The sequence below is a fragment of the Notothenia rossii genome (assembly GCF_949606895.1).
Source record: "Notothenia rossii genome assembly, chromosome: 4".
Classification (NCBI taxonomy): Eukaryota; Metazoa; Chordata; class Actinopteri; order Perciformes; family Nototheniidae; genus Notothenia; species Notothenia rossii.
In genome coordinates, this window is record NC_136902.1 from 20,373,445 (window position 1) to 20,395,137 (window position 21,693).

Genomic DNA, 21,693 nt, shown 5'->3' on the forward strand with positions numbered 1-21,693 from the left:
ACCTAGCCCATATTCATAGTCCAAACATATACTCTAATATCAGCATGTGTAGGCTCAGGCTGTAGGTTTATCAAACCAAATACAAACGTGTTAAATGCTTGATATTTTTCATTTAAAGGTGGATTTATCCACTTCACGTCAGTCATTTGTTGCATTTTGGTTTTCTATATGTTGCTTTGTACTGCTGTGTATCCTTACATGTTTATCTTTTTTTCTCCAGGCTCTCACAACAGGGTGAGCCAGTGTCCTGTCAATGAACACGGTTGCCTCGACCCAGATGTGTGTATCCATATGAGCAAACTGTGCGATGGAGTCCCTGAGTGCCCTGACGGCTGGGACGAGGGCCCTCACTGTAGAGGTAATTAACACACATGCATACACACTCATCGTATGATCTTTGTTATGAGTAAAACATGCTAGCATCTACTTGTCTTCCCATCCAGAACCATAATCTCTGTCCAATCATCTCCTGTATAAGGCCCTTTTAATGAGCTGTTCTGCTCTTGCTTCTGCTGCAATCACAATGGAATTTCTCTTTCTGGGGGAAAAAAGTCATTAATTTATCAATCAGCTCACCCGTATGAGGCTTTTCCCCCAACCCCTGTGGGAATGATGAGCATTCAGCCTGGATGCAGCTGGAGAAGAATCCCATCAAATCCTCTACTATTAATTGGAGTCGATTGAAGAATGTGTGATGGTACATATTGGGTCCATAGTGTCGGTCTTTGTAGCAGCAGACAAAGGAACAACACCGGCTTCCTAAAGAGGATGGCTTCTGTATTCAGTAAGGCAGTCCTTAGATACAGCTGTCTGAAGCTCTGTCTGTTTATAGCTGCAATAACTCATGTTGAGATACATACTTTTATCTTTTACTCTTTGTTGTGCACGCCTGTTCATCTGTCTCTCCATTCTACTTGTTGTAGTAAGAACACACTGAGATATTCACTATCAAAATCCCTTACCTAGAATATGAAATCACTTGTTCAAATATTTACAATCAAATTTCCATGAACCAAAGTCCTAGAACATGGGTTGGTTCTTAAACAATGTCTGTAATCTTGGATCGCCTTATCTCTTCTGCCAATGTTTTAATGATAACCAACCCTTCTGTTCTCTATGTCAGTGTGGTATATTTGAAGAATTATAAATAGTTTAGGTAAGTTAGGTCTGTTTTAGAAAAATGTTTTGTAATTTTTTTAAGTTGTATTTCTCTTATTTCTTGCAATGCGGTATCTCTAAATGGTGTTCTTCCTGTACACAGTTCGGCAATAGAGTTTTTAGATTCAAATGTTTAGTGCATTAGTCAGAGGCTTTTATATGTTGCTCTTGGCGAAGAGCAGGATCATTGTTGGGCTGATGAAGTGGACAGTTGTACAGAGTGGGTGAGAGTGTTGGTATCCCACACATTGGTCATCACTGCAAGACAAGCCTTTACACAACACAGTGATGATGTCATCCAATCACAACATGCACTGCCTGTCCCTGAGGACATAAGTCCAGCTGTCCTCGGTCGTGAGCTTATAATGCATGCATATACTCACACAAACTCACATTCCTGCAAATACACACCCAAACACACCCATTACCCCACAAACAAACACACCAGCAGTGTGTCCAGTACTTTGGGCATAGCTGTTTCTGAGCTCCCCTCTTTTTGGGGAAAGGCCTGGCCTTTCACAAGCATGCTTGTGTTTGCTTGTACAAACTGCCAGGTTGTGCAAAGTATACCTGGGCGCTGATGTCTGAAAGCACACTTTGTCGCTTGGTGTGTCCAAGTTATTCTGCCAAAGTTGTTGACAGCAGTGGTTAGAAAGGGAAGTGTAGCAATGCTAGGCAGGAATTGTATCATGCTGAAATCCTTTTTCTTAGCATTTGTATTGTGTGAGGCAATTCTTCTGATAGATTGGCTTGATTGTTTAAAGCACAGCACTTAATCTGACATTTGATTTGAGTTTTTTGACTCTTTTCCAAAGCCATTTCAACAATCCAGTACATGAATAATATTCATATGCCGTCTTGGAAAATGAAAATGTTTTTGAAGCTTTTTTACTTACCAGTGAGAAACTATGCAATATTATTAGGTAGGTACGCTACTGAGCAGGGTTTAGATATCAGAACATTAGCTGGCCGCAGAATAGCCAGGGTTACTGCACTTACTCTAGCTGAGGGCAGCGTTGGCTACCAGATAAAAAACTTTACCCTTTTTTGATTGCAAAAGAAAGAGGCATAAAGTCCTACTGTAGTAAGGGATTGGCCCTTCCTCAGGAGCACCTTAAAGACACATGATGAGCATGTTTTTCTACTTGCTTTAGTGATCCAAACCTAAATCATGCCTTTTAGTCTGCTTGTTTTACTTTCGTCGCCATCCTTTGGTTAAAGCACAAAGTATATTTATTTTCAGGCCTATACTTAAATGCTTTTTTTTTTAACATTTTTAAAATGTTGTATAAAGTCAGTGTAGCCAATTGGCAGTTATCTTGTTTTGCTGTCATATGGGTGAAAGTTGAGTCTTTATTGATCTGTAGGTCTGCATTTGTCCTTTCTGTCATCTTGCGGGTGATGGGGCCTCTGTTGGGGGGCAAGGCCTTAGACCTGCCTCCCTCAGAAGCGACTGATTGATAGGGAAGAAGAAATGGGGTCATGGCACTTCTCTTGAGGCTTTTTTCCTTTTTCTCGCCGTCTCAAAGGGCTCCCTGATTATTGTAATGGCCTGATGCCTTTGTTTATGCATGCACAGGGCTTTCATTGTCCTTCATGTCCCACTAACCGTGGAAGGAGGACCGGTCATAGGCTACTTAAAGTTGCCTGTACTAAGACCACATTTTCTTCTTCAGTCATGAGTGGGTCTTAACCTAAATGAGTTTATTGGCTGCAGTTAGAGTTGTCTCTCATGACTAGGCCTGTTTTATTGCCAGTCTTTTCCCATCACTGTATTTAGAAACACTAAAGTGTTGTGAAACTGTCAAATATTTATTTAATTCTAAATGGGCTGCAAATTGAAGAAAGCCTGAGTATTGATTTTCTCAGGAAAGTTAAACTGTTGTGTGTTTGGGAATGTTTTGTGACACATTGTGTACTTTGTGTGTCTGTGTGTGTGTTTCAGTCTTTGAACTGGGGCTGCATGCTGCCACTGTTTGGGACTACGATAGCCGTTGTTTGCTAATTACACAAGCCACTGCATTTCTCATGTTTGCAGATGGTTACTTTGCCCTCTTTGACTATGCAACTGCCAATATATACACTTTCAGGTCCGTCCACACTTGGATATACACGTTATTATACATTTTAAGTCTGGTTTTCGTTCTCAAATGTCCTCACTGTTAATACACCACATTTACAACCAACCTCTGTGTGGTGGAATGCCCCAAATAATCACAAAGCAGAGTCACCGAATGTAATTGCATGACTGTATGTTTCACTTAGCATGGCTTTTTATTTTACATATTTTATTTTATTTGATATGTATTCTCAAAGTGTTAGTGAAAGATGCGTTTGTCCACATTCTTCATACTTTTATATGCAGTGCTAGAATGCATATGAATTAAGTACAAGTTATACATATCCATACAAAATGCACATAAATATGTAAAAACCATTTTATTTACGAAGTAGAAATAATTTGATAAAGCCATGTAACCATAGGCTCCTGTCAGCTGCAGGTAGAGGACAGGGGCATGCACAGACTTGTTTCCAGACCGTGAGAGCACAAAGGTAACGGAGGAATGTGCTTGGAATTGCCTCCCTTTAAATGTCACACACTAGAGTAGCCTGTTTATAAAGTGAGTGTTCCCTTGAATTTAAGCTTTCAGTTAAGGCCTCTGGACACAGAAATAGAGGCTTTATATTTTACAGTTTGTTGTCCTCAGGCCAGTTGATGGATAGATCAGCTGATATTTTAAGGACTTATGTTTATGAAATCATTCAGTCATTACAGTTTTGTTGGGTAACTACAGCCATGACCCCAAAACCACCCAGGCTCTGTCTTAGTCACAGACCCTGCGTCAACTTGTTGCACCCTTCCTTGTCAGCTTTCATATATTTCCTCATGGACTGGCTGTGGACACCATCCAAAAGCAGTTTTTACTCTTCTTAATATCAACGTTACCTCTCTTTGTTTTCTTTCTCTCCTTGTCTGTAATATTGTGTTGCTGTTCATGCTAATCTCCAAACGTAGGACCACTAGTTCCAGACATATTTGGTATCACGTCATATCATATGTAATTTCTTCTAAAACTAAAACTTTCAATTTTTTCATCAGCAAGTTATTGATTGTCTGTTTAATTGTGCACACACACATGTAAGATGTCTTCTGATTAAACCTGCCTTCCTTCAAGCATCGTTACACTCTCACTGCCTGCTTCCCTTTCAAGAGCTATAGATGAGTGAAATTGAGGGTTTCCATCCATGCAGTAACAGGATCAATGGCTTTGGCCTGCTTGTTTAGGACTGAAGGCATGCAGTGTGTCACTGTGCGATTTGTTGGCTTCCTTCATTAACCCCTGGTCAAACGTCTGACACGCTGCTGTTGCTTGTTTGCTTAGAGCTGAAACTTTCTCATCAGTCTATATCCTTAAGCCCTTTCCTCCTCTGTTTGCCCCGCCTCCCTCTTCTCCCCCCACCCTGTTCCTCTCCATTCTTCTTCTATGTTCTCTTCACATTGTCTGTCCTCCCTTCTCTCCTCTGCTCTTCCTTTTGTATCACAACTGAAAAGCTCTCAGAATTATTTTCTTCCCAGTCTCTGAAAGGAAATTATAAAAAAAAAAGGTTTTATAATGACTTAAAGTGGATAACAGTTTAAGATAACTAACACTAATAATTGGTACATTCTAAGTTGATTAAACTGTATTTATATCACTTGTTATGTAAATGAGAAATACAACTTTTACTAATCATTAATAATGCATTAATTGGTGAGGTTTAAAGAGTTTATTGTTTGACACATTATAACTTATTGTATATTAAGTACTTAAGTTACTAATTACCAAAACATTTGAAAAAAAACAAAACACAAACTCAAATACTATATAAAACAAAAAAAATATTTATAAATGCACAAATTAGAAATGATATAATATAAATATTTTATATTCGGTATATGATTTAGAAATGTATATATGTTAGTTGGCTGTACAATTGTAATACTTTGTATGATCACAAGTTGATATTGAGATAATATTGATGATAATTAGAGCAAAACTGACTTTGGCAATAGCACCCAATCTAAGTTAGAGACTCGGGTACAAATGGAACAGGATGACCCATGACAGAGGTGGGTTTGTGGGTATTTTAGCCCCCTAGTTGCCTGAAGTCTCTCCAGTGTGAGGCTCAGTGAATGGATTCGATGTGGACCACAGTGTTTGCTGGGGGACTATTCCTTTCAGTGGGGCCACAACAAAAGGGGCATTGTTGCCCAGAGTGCCACAGGCTTTAAATAATAAGGGTCCTTCACTGATGCTCTCTTCGCTCTTCACACCTATAATATATCACCAGCTACTGTAAGCAATACTGTGCCCATGACCATAACTGTTTTTTGTTGGTCACCGAGGTCCATTTCTTTGTGACAGTGAAAGCCTCTTTTATTTAAAGTTTTGTTATATTGGTATTTATACTTGGTAAATGATTAAATGGAAATGTTTCTAAACAGTTTCACTTAAGTTTTGAGTAAAATGTAGCGATTTAGATCAGTATGGGGTGTGTTAGTGTTGGTAGGACCTCGTTATTGACATTTTCATTCTTTGGAGGTTTAAGGCTAATGGAAGCTGTCAGCAGTATGTTTTGTAATAACACACACACACACACACACACACACACACACACACACACACACACACACACACACACACACACACACACACACACACACACACACACACACACACACACACACACACACACACACACACACACACACTATAGCATGATGAGGGGATGAGTGCATGCCCCTCTTTCATTTCCTGCAAAAAGGATGTGTCCTTGAGTTCCCTCTGGGGGCGGGAAAGAAGGGGCCCCTAACGTGTGCACATTCAAATCACCTAGTCTGTCACATGCACAGATGAATACACATGATCCACGTGTGCAACCCCCACTTTCTCTCTTTCTCTTGTGACTGCACACTCACACACACCAACACAACATAAACAATCCTATCAGATCTCACGGTGGAGATGTGATAGGATATGACAGTGTGGTTCCGTGAAGATAGCATTGGGATCAAGTTTAGCATTAGAAAGCTGATCTACACACAAACCTGAGACAATAACTGCTGCCTTTAGCCTCCACTGTTGCACATCATGTTTTTGCTCTATAATCTGATATGCTGCTCCCCCCCCCCCCCTTTCCATGTTAGCCTCCACACTATTTCTTATTTCTCTGACTTGTTGTTTTTCTCTTTCTCTGCTTCAGAGCGGGCACTAGACTGTGCCTCCAGTGGGTGCCAGTTTCACTGTGCTGTGACTCATGATGGGCCTCTGTGCTACTGTAGCAACGGCTTTGAAGTCGCTGCAGATGGAAAGACGTGTAAAGGTGAGTGGGTGATTTGGAAGATGTATTTTAGCCTTTCCAAAGTAAAATTCATGAAAATCATCTGATTATTTTGACTTTTTGCTTGCTGGCTGCATTCAGAGAAAATAAGAATTGTTGTTTTGTTTTTATCAAACCAAAACCAAGATAAAAGATCAAATCATATTCCAGTGTTTGGTATTTCCCTTTGCTTTTGTTAGCTATTTCCTAAAATCTTAAGCACACCCAGTGCAGTGAGTTGTAACAAGTTGTGTAGAATCTCTGTGTATTTAATCCCTGACTGTGTCTACAAATGCATTGTTTTTTCCCTGTAGATTTCAATGAGTGCAATGTGTACGGGACGTGCAGTCAGACGTGCACGAACACTAATGGCTCCTACATCTGCAGCTGTGTCGAGGGCTACCTGGTGCAGCCTGATAACCGCTCCTGCAAAGCCAAAAATGGTGAGAACGCACAAACACAAAATGATAAGATGTATTTATCAACCCTAAAAAATGAGTATATTGGTTTCTCCTGCTGTATCGTCTTTTGGTTTACAAGCTTGTTCACTAAAGAGCTTTTATGTATCTTCATCTCCTCTTCCTATCTCTTCCCCCTTACGCCTCCTCTCTCTCATTTTGCCCTCTCTCTCTGTGTCCCCTCCCCAGACCCAGTGGATCGTCTGCCTATGCTGCTGATTGCTAACCTCAATGACATCCGCTGCACTTCTCTGAGTGGATCCACATCCCGGCTGCCCTCCATTGCCACCAAGCAGACCATGGCTATGGACTTTATCTATGCCGAGGACACCGTGTGCTGGATAGACGTCGGTGACACCCCTGCTGCCACCCAGCTGAAGTGTGCCAGCATCCCTGACCTCAAGAGTGTCATCAACATCCGCACCATCAACATTTCCCTCAGCCTGCATCGTGAGTCGTAGTTTCATTGACAAAAATGACTCTGATTGTAACATTTTATTTTCTGCTGACACAGAAAAATGTTGTCCGGTTCTTTGAGGGCCATGACTGTTTAGCTGTAGACTGCCAGCGAAAGAGAAACAAATTCCTTACATACGAGCATTAAAGCAATGCTGAGGTAATCAGTTTGAGTTGTCAGCTCGCTCGGTGTGAAAATTCTGTTCTTTGCCTCAGGAATCAAATGGTCAACTTTGCATCTGCTAGCTCAGACAAATGTAAGACGTGAGGCAATAAAGCCTCATCTCCGAAAGCTGCTCAGACCAGCATAAGTGCCAAATAGAAAACGCTGAGTCCAGCTTTATTTTTTAAAAGGTTTGTCTTTGAAGAACAGGGGCTTCCTGACACACTACTAAATCATCTCGTAGAGGCAGTATATGTGTGTGTAGTTTACTTACAGTGATATGATTCATTTATGGCTGGCAGCATGCCTTCAGGCATCCATTTGCACATTTCTTGACAGGCAAACTGTTACCTACTGTGTAGCCTGATTTATGTACCAACTGTGCATTGCTATTCATAAGCTTGGAAATGTATTTGTTCCAGTATCTTGTTTTAAACATTTGAAAGTGATCGGTTGTAGCCAACTCTGGCTCTGGTTTTGATATGACATTTGGCGCTAGGTTCTCCTACAGAAGTGCTCTGTGGCTTCATAAGCCCTCCCAAATACTGTACATTTTGTTCTGAAGGGTGTTGTAAGAGGACAGCAGCGCATGATTGTATGTAGAAGGATATAGGAGTTTAATAAACCACAACAGATACAAATTGACAGTGAAATGTCTTGCCTGTGAAGGCAACGTCCTGACTCGCGCTTTCACACAGACACAGAATAACATGCAGAGTATGAGAGCACTGCCCTCTGAGAGACTTCTTCATATAATGCTGACATGATTTATCACTGATTACGAGCCTGACAGGATTTGTTTTTATGCGCCTGGCTGACAGAGCCGTTACTCCCTAAGAATGGGGGCAGAAATGTAGACAAAACATAAACGCGAGGGTGTGAGTATGTGCGTGTGGGAAGCGTTCCCTTGAGAACTAGCCCGAGGCCTGAAACGTGTAGTGGACATTTTGTTAACATGCATCTCCTTTTACTCTTTTGAGCTACTCTATCAATCTATGATTTACTGTACAGAGGACACCCTGGTCTTTCCAGTGATATGTCATTGGTTAAAATTGCATGCTGGGAGGTTCCTCTTTCTTTTCATCCAAAATGGCAGTCATGCCAAAATCAGAATGTTATAGAAGCAGGTCAAATAAAATATTGTTGAATAATTGTAGTTTTTACCATGAAAATCATATATGTTCTTGCTTATTAACATGTGAGGAACTATATAATTAGTTATGAAAGCAATTAAATAATTAAATAAGTTTTGAAATAACAGCTCTTTTATAAATGTCCATTCAAGTGGACGTAAGAGCCATCTTCCTGGACTTAATGACTCAATATTTTAGCAGGAGACTGAAATGAAGCAGACATTTTCTGTACCAGATAGTTAAGGGACATTCAGATTTGGAGCTCTCAGATGATGAGAGAGATGAGGATGAGTCTTTGAAGATCTGGAAAGATTCACCAAAAACCAAACTAGTTTTTTAGTGACCAAATAAACAGCAATGTTCAGATCAATTACTTATTTATGTTTTAAATAAAGGTGAATGTATTCTTGTATTAATAACCATAATACGTTACATAGTCTATCTGTTAATTTTGGCTGTCTTTTCAAACTAAAATGGTCCTGACGTCCTCTACAGTGGATATACTGTAACGTTAAATTTTTTTTTTTTCCTCGGTTCCCAGATATGCACTTTAAATGAGGCTTGTGCAACTGCTGTCTCTGCTGACAACCGGGCAGATCCCAGGCTCAGTGAACTCCAGCATTTTCCAGTTGATTCAATGCACTCTCATTAGTTACCCATATCCCACCTTACCCTCATTGTGTTGGCTTGCCAGTGTGCCTTCCAAATCCACCGCTCTGTTAAGTGGTCTGAGAGGTAAATGGGGGCGAGGGGTGGAACTGTAGAGTGGACCCTGAGAGAAAGATTGACGCAAGGGAGACAAGGCAATGATAAAATGAGAGGGGGGGGGTGAAAAAAGGTAGTGATTTTCTGTACCTTGGGGTGTGTGTGTGTGTGTGTGTGTGTGTGTGTGTGTGTGTGTGTGTGTGTGTGTGTGTGTGTGTGTGTGTGTGTGTGTGTGTGTGTGTGTGTGTGTGTGTGTGTGTGTGTGTGTGTGTGTGTGTGTGTGTGTGTGTGTGTGTGTGTGTGTGTGTGTGTGTGTGTGTGTGTGTGTGTGTGTGTGTGTGTGTGTGTGTGTGTGTGTGTGTGTGTGTGTGTGTGTGTGTGTGTGTGTGTGTGTGTGTGTGTGTGTGTGTGTGTGTGTGTGTGTGTGTGTGTGTGTCATGCAGATGGTATTTACATTCCTCTGTTGGGTTATGTCAGCCTGAACAACCCCTACATTCCTCGGGCCGTCTCATGTCCTGTCCAGTCAGGTCACTTTAACACGCTCATAGCTGAGGTTCAGATGCACACACTGACCCATATACCTTTGACTCACAAACCCATAACTTAGTGACATATTCACTTTTATGATTTGTGACTTTTTACTCATTCCTTTGCAATGCCACTGTACACATACTGTATATATCCATGTGCTGTCTCACTACTGTACACTTTAGATAATCAGATGGTTGCATTGTGCCCTTGTTTTTCCAAAGTCAACCTGTAAATGAGAGGCAGCATCTAAAATTAAACTTTAATTATTCATTTCCTTATACATTTAAGTTGTATCTTATCAAATGTTTGTTTTCGAAAGTGCAGTTTGGAAAACAATTGGGTAATTGATTTCCTAATCAATCTAGGATATGGCTGGGTAGTGAGCTGTGTCGGGCGTATTGACTTTCCAACGGCTCTTTGCTTTGCTTTGGTGTACAGTTAGGGTTTTCTGGAAAGGGTTTCTGCCCGGAAATTGTTTAGTGTTGGTAAGCCACCAAGATCTTGTTGCATCTTGTCTTGTGTCTAAGAATAATAAACACTCTCATTAAATGACGGTGCTTTCCTGTATGACATGGCATCGTTCACATTTTTTCCTGGAAGTTTGTTTTGTTTCATAAAAATCGATTGAGATGTTATTTGATGAAATTAGAAAAGGTGTACCGCCACTATGAAACACTGGGAAAACCCTGTCTGCAGTCAATCAGGGAGCAAACAGACAAGAGGCTCTCCTTGTATTTTGGCTGACTCATCATTTGAAAGTTGCATCAGTCTGGCCTTTCCACTGTGATAAAGAGCAAACAAAAACCTCTGTGTTATTTGGTCTGGGTCAAAAGGCAATTTACTGCTTTTACTGTATGATTTCCATTGTGGTCATTCACTTTAAAATGCTGCAGGTCTTGAACAACCCATTTGCCATGTTTTTCTTGAACATTAGCTTGCTCTTTCAAAACATTTCTGATTTCATAAATGGGGCCAGCGTGGGCTCTTTGTCTGCCCTATTTGATGTTTTATAACGAGTGGGGCTCAGGTGCTCTCCTAGGGCAAACCTAGGGATTGGCCTTAGATGAATATGGATGAAGGCAAGTGGGGGTTGGTGCAGGGTTCACACAAACAGTCTGATTTATAGCTTCTGGGAGCCGGGCAGATAAGTGGACGAGGGTTCCAGATGTGGCCCGCTCTGTCTGTATGTGCGAGTCTCTGACTGGGAAGATAAAAGGAGTGCAGAGCCTACTCATCCCATCCTTTTCACCCTCAGAGCGGAACTCCTCAGCAGGGACCAACACCCCCCCCCCCCCCCCCCCCCTCCCCCCCCCAGTCAAGATCCGAGTATTAATGTATAGTTTATTGGGAAAAATCCTCCAAGGCATTCGGTCTTATCAGAATCAGAGTTTACTGTATTTTATTTGTACTAAATACTAATGTGTTGGACTTCAATGTACTACATTATCCAAATAGAGCATGACTATCTGACCTAGAGGACATGTGTTTAACCCATTGTTTCTTATCAATAGTTTTTAGTCATGGGTGGAATTATGTCACATTAGCCCTGGCCATCCGGTCTTCCTTTCCAGCCAATAACCTTTCTTTTCCACTTGCAGCAGATGGGGATTTGCCAATGGCATAACCGTTAGGAATTATAGCCTCTTAAATGGAGTTCATATGTTAGATCCTTATGGAAAATCATAATGGCTTCACTTTGAAACTCTGCTTATGAGAGGTCAAAGAGGTTTTTTTTGCACAGATTAATAGGATATTCTTGGCACGGGGAGGATTATGAAAGCAGCATGATGAAGATTATTTTTTGCTTCGCGCTAAAATGTAAATAAAGGAATACGCGCACTGACATGCAAACAGAGGAAATAACATTCATGAACACATCTTAAGATGCTATTCACAAGTCTATGCGCTGCTGGGTGACTAGGTTGAAGAACTCAAAGGCTGTGGCCCTGTATGTAAATACCTATGCTATTTTGGCAGAAAGCATGTTTGTTGTTGCCAGTAAGACCCCCTCAGTTTGTGAAACGTTTTCTCAGAGTAGTGTGAGCTGTTAGGTGTTAAGGGCAGGAAGCGAAATGGGGTTGTGAGGGCAGGGTGGTTGGATGAGGAGAAAGGGGTGGGTTCATTCAGTTTCCCAGCAAACGTACCACTTTCCAGAATCTGAGTAAGTGAGCATGTCAACAGACTGGCTGGCTCTGGATAAGGGGGTCTACTAGATTTAGGCTGTTGCACAACGCAATAGAAACTGTGTTGCATAACTGGCTCCTCTGCTCTGTATATGAATCGAATCAATGCTTTGTGCAGACAGGCTTCCAGCTGGATTTCTTTGAAGGAGTGTGGTTTCAGAGCTGATACCAAAGGGAGTATCACTATACCTCTCAACTCCATGACAAACTTCTCCCCATTGTCAGAATTGTGGTTCTGTTGTTTATGAAACATCTTGGACTGGTTTTAACTCCCTCCCTCTGTTCTTTTGACTATGAGTTTTTAATTGCCCCATGCATTTACAGTTACCTCCCTTTTTTAAACGTTAGATATCCAAGTCCTTTGCCAATTGTCAATATATTATGTCCCGCCTCGAGGCACACCGTTAAATGTTCATATTCGTATATAGATTTATTTCGCTATGATTATCTTTCTGTCGAACAGTGCCTCAACCCCATCCTTCATGGATTCCCATGTTCGCCTCAGAACTCTTTATATTCTAGCACCAGGCATACTGTAAGTCCCATGTGAGGCAAGTCTTTTGAAGCTCTGTGTATGTTTGGTAGGTGGGGTGGGGGATTTTACATTAGGCCCAGATGTGTTTGCTCTTTTGTGAAGCTTGCTTTGGCTCTGTCTTTAAGCAGCATGGTTGTCATTGTTGGGGAGGCTCCAGCGCAGATGCTTTCTTTATGAATGGTCACAGCCCTAGGACGATTTGACTGAGGCTCCCCAGTCAATGGTGTTAGAACTCAATCATGTACCCCAACATCAAAGTTGTTGCTTGGATTACCTGGAGAGACACGTGTGGTCACTTTGATACGTTATGTGTGAGTAGCGAGCCTGTGTGATGTGTATGTGTGTATACAGTGTTCTGCTTTGAAAGGAAGTGTGGTGGCAGCTGTTAAAACACAAGGCTGAACGTATCTTCTCAGCAGGGTCTCCCTGTGGTTGGGGATTTCTGTACCCAGTCTCCTACAGGACAGAGGTTCTCAGAGAGGGAGAAATATTTCCTATGTTAACTTAACACTTCAATCCTCCCAATGCTGGGGGTATGTCTGAAATAAGTCCCCGTCAGCACATCTTCCTCTTTCAAAGTTGCCTTAGTAAGCAGTGGGGCTTCAAAATGTCAAGTTTCTTTATCACAAATGTTGCAATAGTATTTTTTGGACACGTTGACCGTTCAAGTTGATCGGTAGCATTTCATAGCTCCATGTGTCATGTTTCTGTGCTGCCATGGCAACATCTTTTTTTTCCCTTTGGTTTTTGTTATTACATTTCCTTCCTAACAAAAGTATGTTCATCCCTCCAGTAATTTTGAGAGAGATTTGTATCTATTAATTGATTTGAATGTATTGAATTCATTATTCAAAAAACAAATACAAGACTGCATTGCACTCACAAACAATGAAGCCCACAGGCTTATTTCCATTGTGGTTCTCATTTATGCTGTTCATACTTTGCCTAGTCACTTTTTGTTGTTTGGTTTTCCATTTATGGTCACACACATATGCTTATTGTAATTGCACTTTTTTTAACATGTATGCACAGAGAAAGGTGTCATGTATTTTACGTCATGTGATCGGCTCTCCCGATCGGCCTTTATAGAGAGCACCGATCGATCGGCCAATATCAATCGGCGGCCGATCGACCGGAGCATCCCTAGTAGGCACACTGCTACTACTACTACTACTACTACTACTACTACTGCTACTACTACAAATACTAACTACTACTACTACTACTGCTACTACTAACTACTGCTACTGCTAACTACTAACTACTGCTACTACTGCTACTCCTACTACTACCACTACCATGTAAGTCTTAAGTATTTACAATAAGTGAGCCATGCATACACTACCTAAGAATTTCACAATACAGTATGTTCTTAAATTAATCAAAAATTCAAGTCTTCAAGAGAATCTCTCCTCTTACAGCAGTTATTTGTTATTTCTCAAATCCACTGAAAGGAGTTCAGCTTCGAAAAGTGCAGGCCTTCACCTCTCACTCTTTATCTGTCACTTGAGTTTTTCTTTACCTCCCCCCTGCCCTGCTTGCCTTTAATCAAAGACAAGTGGAGTGCTGGCAATGGACAGCCTGTTGGACCCGGCAGTACATGAAGATGATGGCTCTTATTAGTTCAGCGCTGTTATTTTGTTTTTCAAGAGTATGGGCACTCTTGAGGAGAGGGTCATGGCATCATGAAGTGAGGAATTTTGAAATGAGGCTGGATTATGACCAAGAGTTACGACTATGCTCCAAGAGTCTCTGTTTTTTCTTTTTAAATTCTTCTGTCCTGTACTCAACCTTCTCTTCTCTGCATCCTTCAGATGTGGAGAAAATGGCTATCGATTGGCTGACCGGAAACTTCTACTTTGTGGATGACGTGGACGACCGGGTGTTTGTCTGCAACAAGAACGGCCAGACATGTGTGACCCTGCTGGACCAAGAGCTGTACAACCCTAAAGGCATCGCCTTGGACCCGGCAATGGGGTCTGTACTTCCCTCAGCTCCTCTTGACCTAAGAAAGTACCCTCAGTACGGTTTTAGCATCATTTGAGAGGAAAATGCTGTCCTATGTTCAGACGCCGTGCTGACCAAGCAGGCGGTGGAAAACACACACACACACACACACACACACACACACACACACACACACACACACACACACACACTTGCATGTTTGCTGTTTCAGGTTCCTGGTACCAACAAGTTGCTGAATGTAGTTCCCTTTTCTTAAGTATCACTTCTTTCTTTCAATTCTTCTGGAAATCATTTTGAATCCATTTCACTGACTCATACAGCCATCTCCGTGGTGGTCATTGGTGTTGTGCCAAGACAAAATGATATATGAAGTCAAATAGCAGTCATCCAATTGCTTAAAGTGGCTATATAAACGTTTAAAACCTTCCATAAATGAACCTTATCCAGAACTTAAGGGAGAAAGCAAGAAATAAATTCATATATATGATATTGTAAGTCATTCCCAGTTGAGCCCAGAGTAATCTCAGTTCAAAGCTCCTCTACCAACAGCGCAGGGTGTCATTATTTTATAGCCAATAAACTGTGCAATCAACACTCACTTCATAGTGATGAGCTACATCAATATTGCTACTTTAAGTCGGTTCCTTCTCTCACTAGTAAAAAATAAATTTTCTGTCAATTGACCATTTAATGAACTGCCTCTTCCTTTTCGCTCGTCTTCTTCTGCTACAGCAAAGTGTTCTTCACAGACTACGGGTCTACGCCCAGGGTGGAGCGCTGTGACATGGATGGCCAGAACCGCACAAAGCTGGTGGACACCAAGATCGTCTTCCCTCATGGCATCACACTGGACCTGGTCAACCGGCTGGTGTACTGGGCTGATGCCTACCTGGACTACATCGAAGTGGTCGATTACGAGGGAAAGAACCGACACACCATCATCCAGGGCCTGCTGGTGAGGTTTAAAGGATGTTTGGATGGGTTTCAACTCATTTAAATACCAAGTACATCCAAACATACACAGAGATGCAGCCAAGGATATAGACTTCTGATTGTTCAGCCCTCTTGTAAAGGTTAAACCAAACAGCAATAGCCTGACGTCTTAACTAACTTCAGATTTTCCTTCGTTAACACAAAACATGTGTTTTCCGAATCTGTATGATCATTGATTTAAGATCAGTTTGAGAGATGGCAATGGTTTCCAGTTGCCTCCCAGCATTAAGGCAAACAGAACCTGCCTTCTATCTCCTTCGTAGTCCTTTTTATTGCCTGATTAATCTTACTAAAGAGTGTGTGATTTTGCTGCGTAGTGCCTCTCTTAACACATTGTCTGGCCCTAGTGAAGCTTGGCTAAAACGTAAAGTAGAGTAATGATCATAATGAAATCAGGACTGCAGAGATGGTGCTTGTGAGAGAGGTAGAGGAGGTAATTTGATCCCAGCCCATACATCTTTCTGACTTTAGAGGAGAGCTGCACAGAATAGAGCCTTTAAAAGTAAAACCTCTCTGTTTAACAGCAGAAGGGAAGAGGAGCCATTATGCTGCCCTGTGCCAAGTTTACACAAACTCTCTCTGTTTCTCTGTCCATGTCTACATTTGTCTGTCTCTGTCTGCCAGAGATCTATTCACATCTTGAGAAACTTTTAAGATGTATTATGATCATGATTAATAGTTTAAGAAAGCTTTCATTATGCAGAAATTGACAAACAGTGTTCAAAATAGAATAGTCTCCACAAACTATAACAAGAGCCATCAGTCCTTTGCACTTCAAGCTTTTTTACAGAGGTCTGGATTTTTTTTTTTTTAAATGTTTTTATTGTTTTTCGTTTTTGTTACAATAATGAACAGACAAACAATATGAAGGCAGACATGGTCATCCTGGGTAAAGAGAAATGCTTACTATGTTGTAGAAAACATTATACATAATATACATAGATACAATATTGCACACACATCTATGCAATCACATTTAGATGCTCCAGCAGTATGTGCATACGTGTATACATATTTAGGAATGTAGGGCTAACAAAGGCAGGGTTACATCACGCTATCAGGGTCTAGAGGTCTGGACGTTTAATTTATTTTGTTGCTTTGTGGTCTTTTTCAGATTGAGCACCTGTACGGGCTGACTGTATTTGAGAACTACCTGTATGCCACTAACTCAGACGAAAGCCACCTCAACTCAAAGACCAGTGTGATCCGAGTGAACCGTTTCAACAGCTCCGACTTCCAAGTGGTGACCCGGGTCGATCGGGGGACCGCGCTGCACGTGTACCACCAGAGGCGCCAACCCCAAGGTACAGGCTCTTAGCTTGACTCCTTACTCACCTAATCCTTTCCGTTGATAAGTCACCATAGCATGACGGCTGGTTTTGTTGCCCCTCTCTCCTGGCTTAGTGCGCAGCCATGCGTGTGCCCTGGATCAGTTTGGGAAAGCTGGAGGTTGCTCTGATATCTGTCTGCTGAGCAACAGCCACAAAACCCGTACATGCCGCTGTCGCTCTGGATTCAGCCTGGGCAGCGATGGAAAGTCCTGCAAGAGTACGTTTAAAAAATATATAGTTTGACAAAAATGAACCCCATCCCATTACTTTCAGCACTGATAATGGATAATGGCAATGAAGGTGGTTACACAATCGCTGACAGAAGTAATGACAGTTTTTCATTGCAAGTGTTTTCTTTTTCGTGCAGAACCAGACCATGAGTTGTTCTTGGTGTACGGTAAAGGTCGTCCTGGAATCATCAGAGGCATGGACATGAACGCTAAGGTGCCTGATGAGTACATGATTCCCATTGAGAACCTCATGAACCCTCGAGCTCTGGATTTCCACGCACTTAGTGAATACATCTACTTTGCTGATGCCACCAGCTACATTATTGGCCGGCAGAAGATAGATGGCACAGAGAGAGACACTATACTCAAAGAAGGTAAGTACTTTCTTACCAAATCCTGGAATTTAAAGAGTTAAATCACATGGTCAGGTCATTACACGATCTTTTCATTTTATCCCCTTGATAGTCAATCTGAATTTGCCAGCTAATTTCTTCTCACACCGGCTTCTTTGGCTTATCTCAGGTATTCACACAGTAGAGGGGATAGCAGTAGACTGGATGGGAGGTAATCTCTACTGGACAGATGATGGGCCTAAAAAGACTATCAGTGTTGCCAGGCTGGAGAAGGCTTCTCAGACCCGCAAGACGCTCATTGAGGGAAAGATGAGCCATCCTCGTGCCATTGTGGTGGACCCCCAGAATGGGTGAGACACTAAAGGGGAGGGTATTTCCATCTTAAATAGGTGTTATTTTTCTCATAAATGTTTTGTTGAAGTTTTTAATGTTTGGGTGTAGCCGCATGTCCGAATGTATTAGGAGAAGATGGTTTTTGTCTTGCAGCTGTGTGGGCCGCCTGCATTGTAGATGTTTAGCACATTTGTTACATTGATGTGTCTGTGGGAGCTGATCAGCTTTCAAGGGATTTTTAGAAACTCCCTTGTTGTGTTGGTTGACATTTCAAAGGGCATGGAAACTTAAAAGATACATTTTGACTGCACTAGCTCTCACAGAATTGTCTTATCTTACTCCTCTTTTGAATGTGTGCCAGATGGATGTACTGGACTGACTGGGAGGAGGACCCCACAGAGAGCAACAGAGGAAAGATCAAGAAAGCTTGGATGGATGGCTCACATCACCAAGTTTTCCTGACGAGCAAGACAGTGCTGTGGCCCAATGGCCTGAGTCTGGACATTCCCCAGGGCATCCTGTACTGGGTGGATGCTTATTACGACCGTATTGAGTTGGTTTACCTCAACACCACCGAGAGAAAGGTTGGTAATGCTTTAATGTTTCGACTTTGATGTATTTCTGTGTATACAAATCATTTTAGAGATACTACTTGGGCGACTGTGGCTGCGAGAGAGAGCAGTCGTCTTTCAACCAGAAGGTTGTGGGTTTAATCCCACCCCATGCAGTCAACATGTCGATGTATTCTTGGGCAATCCTTGTGTGTGAATGTTGGTTTCCTAGAACAAGGTGCATTGATATTTATTAATGTGAATGTGGTGAAGGATTTGTAGTTTGTTAAAGCGCTTGGAGGTATAAAGACCTGATAATAGCACAGTCCATTCATCTTTTTATCTACTTCTAATTCATGTGCAATGTCTTATCTATGGTGCTGTGACGAACAATGACCCCAAATTGGGATCATTAAAGTACATTTTATCTTACTATTTGAAAACATAACTGGAGATCTAACGCCTATATGTTTCCTCACTCATCAGGTGGTGTACGAGGGACAGGAGCTTAACCACGCCTTTGGATTATGTCATTACAAACAATTTCTTTTTTGGAATGAGTACCGTGGCGGCAGCATCTACAAACTGGACCAAGTCACTAAGACCGTCACCCTCCTCCGCAACGAGAGGCCCCCTATCTTTGAGATCAGAGTGTATGATGCACACCAGCAGCAAGGTATAGCTCCCTTTTATCCTTTTCACGTCAAGAGTTTCTGATAAATAAAATGCAATGATAATATGTTCTTGTTTTTTTTTAATTTTCTTGTAGGTTCCAATAAGTGTCGAATTAACAACGGTGGCTGCAGCAGTCTGTGCCTTGCTATTCCCGACGGCAGGTCCTGTGGCTGTGCTGACGATCAAATCCTGGATGGAGATAATGTCACCTGCGGAGGTACTTAGCGGCTTCACCAAACATCAATTAGGAGGGTTAAGGAAAAGTCATTACTCAGCAGGAGTTAAGACTGTTAAAGAATGCTAGGCTGCACTTTCCATTTGCTAAACTAAAGTCCACTGTGTTTGGGAAATCTGGAGAGAAGTTTAAAAGACCTGCAATAATATTTTGCAACCTTAAGAGAGCTGAAAGCTGACCTCACCAAGGCTTTGTTTTGTTTTGGTGCTCGGCTCTTGTCTAAATGGCCCATCTGTTTCTCCCCCTGCCCCTGATCTCATCTCCAGCCAACCCCTCCTACGTGCCCCCGCCTCAGTGCCAGCCCGGGGAGTTTGCCTGCAAGAACAACCGCTGCATCCAAGAGCGCTGGAAGTGTGACGGGGACAACGATTGTCTGGACAACAGCGATGAGGCCCATGATCTCTGCCGTAAGCGTGCCATGTCATTGTCATAGTTACACAGCAACACATATATAAACAAAATCTGTGTTTTAGGGCCTTAGCTCACGAGAACCAACAGAGTGCAAGCTACATTTTCCAAGATTGTCTCTTTCCATGCAGCGTAATGTGTAATTTCACTCTCAAGCTTTCCTCTTTGCCAGGCGATAGTTAGAAACAGGGACTCATATTTTTCTTGGACGTTGTTTTCCCTTCTCTCTTGATTAAAAGTGACATATTTAAAGGGCGAAGATGATTAAGCCGGCTTTATATTATATCCAAAACAGAAAACGTTTATTAACCAGGTGGCTTGAAGATTATTATTTTCCTTTCCCAGACCAGCACACCTGCCCAGCTGACCGATTCAAATGCCAGAACAACCGCTGTATCCCCCTGCGATGGCTCTGCGATGGAGACAATGACTGCGGCAATGATGAAGATGAATCAAACACCACCTGCTCTGGTATGAACAAACATGGAGGTCCTTGTAGCTCAAGGAGTATTACAGTTTGGCTATTGGTTTGCAAGACCCGAGAAATGAATTGATCATCCCTGATTTGGTGTGGAACTAGGGTATTTGCTGTTAGATGATGAGTATTTGAAATAGTTTTAAATAGTTTCAAAATTGTATAATTGTAAAAAAGCATCATGTTGAGATTGAGAGAAACATTAAAAGTTAAATAGAGAAACAATGGACTTTGGCCAGACAGACAAGTTGCAACTAAAGCAGACATGTTTGGATTTGTTCGTTCTGAGTTAATCAGTTACGATTTGTGTGTTGGATGCCAGCATGAATTTGCAGTCCAGGAATATTGATCTACACCCTTGTTATGGGAATAGGCTGGACCATAGCAACAGTACTCACCTGACAGTATTTGTAGCTGTCTCTGTGTCTCCAAATAATTGAAGGAGACAGCAATATTTGTATTATATTTTATTTATATTGTATTTAGGTAACAACTATTTCAAGTACTCATTGCAGCAGTAGAATATGGGAAATTAGGTAGTCAATATCTTATTTAAGGGCCATTAGGCAAAGCAAATGTAAATGTTGACTCATGGATATGGAAAGAGGAACCTTTAAAAACACTTTCCCATTTTAACCCTTGTTCTCTTGCCAGCTCGCACATGCCCACCAAACCAGTACCCTTGTGCTAGTGGGCGCTGCATCCCCATTTCCTGGACATGTGACCTGGACGACGACTGTGGAGACCGCTCAGATGAACCAGACTCCTGTGGTGAGTCTTTATTTGCTCTTGCATATTGCAGCTTTTTTTGTAAGAACACCTTTACCAAAAGGCAATAAATAGGGTTATGATGTTTACGTTTTCTCTCTTGAACCATCCTCAGCCTACCCAACCTGCTTCCCTCTGACTCAGTTCACCTGCGCCAATGGCCGCTGCATCAACATCAACTGGCGCTGTGACAACGGTAACCCTCTTCTTAGACTTCCATTTGTGAGCTGCCACATTTTAAAACTATGCAACAACCGAAAATGAAATATTTTACGTGTTTGTGTACAGACAATGACTGTGGGGATAACAGCGATGAAGCCGGCTGCAGCCATTCCTGCTCAAGCGTCCAGTTTAAGTGTAACAGTGGCCGCTGCATCCCAGAATACTGGACCTGTGATGGCGACAATGACTGTGGAGACTACAGTGATGAGACTCATGCCAACTGTACCAACCAGGGTAAGGACCAATGACAGTGTGTACCAATCAGACATAGCTCTGGTCTAAGAGTTACTTTGTGGGACATTGTTTGTTCTTTCGCTAGCTGTATCCGAGTCAAGCTCTCATCAGACCTTGTATTGTGTTTCAATTTGTTTACATGTTTCTTTTTTGCAGCAAAGAGGTTGTAACAATGAAAAAGGGATCATTTTTATTTTTATCTGCTCTCCATGCCCCTGCCTGTCCTCTGGCTTT

General features: G+C 41.8%; 1 protein-coding gene across 1 annotated transcript in view; it reads left to right on the forward strand.

Annotated features, from left to right (window-relative positions):
- LOC307035032 (low-density lipoprotein receptor-related protein 1-like) overlaps nucleotides 1-21,693 on the forward strand; it is a 93,525-nt gene that overhangs the window by 22,295 nt on the left and 49,537 nt on the right. Inside the window, exons 3-20 of the mRNA XM_079673968.1 lie at nucleotides 221-358; nucleotides 6,403-6,522; nucleotides 6,834-6,962; nucleotides 7,167-7,427; nucleotides 14,498-14,660; nucleotides 15,384-15,606; nucleotides 16,759-16,948; nucleotides 17,049-17,192; nucleotides 17,343-17,579; nucleotides 17,728-17,908; nucleotides 18,253-18,475; nucleotides 18,929-19,118; nucleotides 19,212-19,334; nucleotides 19,619-19,759; nucleotides 20,106-20,231; nucleotides 20,890-21,006; nucleotides 21,119-21,199; nucleotides 21,292-21,459. Coding sequence (XP_079530094.1) covers nucleotides 221-358; nucleotides 6,403-6,522; nucleotides 6,834-6,962; nucleotides 7,167-7,427; nucleotides 14,498-14,660; nucleotides 15,384-15,606; nucleotides 16,759-16,948; nucleotides 17,049-17,192; nucleotides 17,343-17,579; nucleotides 17,728-17,908; nucleotides 18,253-18,475; nucleotides 18,929-19,118; nucleotides 19,212-19,334; nucleotides 19,619-19,759; nucleotides 20,106-20,231; nucleotides 20,890-21,006; nucleotides 21,119-21,199; nucleotides 21,292-21,459 — 2,955 coding nt within the window. The remainder of the gene's footprint in view (nucleotides 1-220; nucleotides 359-6,402; nucleotides 6,523-6,833; nucleotides 6,963-7,166; nucleotides 7,428-14,497; nucleotides 14,661-15,383; nucleotides 15,607-16,758; nucleotides 16,949-17,048; nucleotides 17,193-17,342; nucleotides 17,580-17,727; nucleotides 17,909-18,252; nucleotides 18,476-18,928; nucleotides 19,119-19,211; nucleotides 19,335-19,618; nucleotides 19,760-20,105; nucleotides 20,232-20,889; nucleotides 21,007-21,118; nucleotides 21,200-21,291; nucleotides 21,460-21,693) is intronic.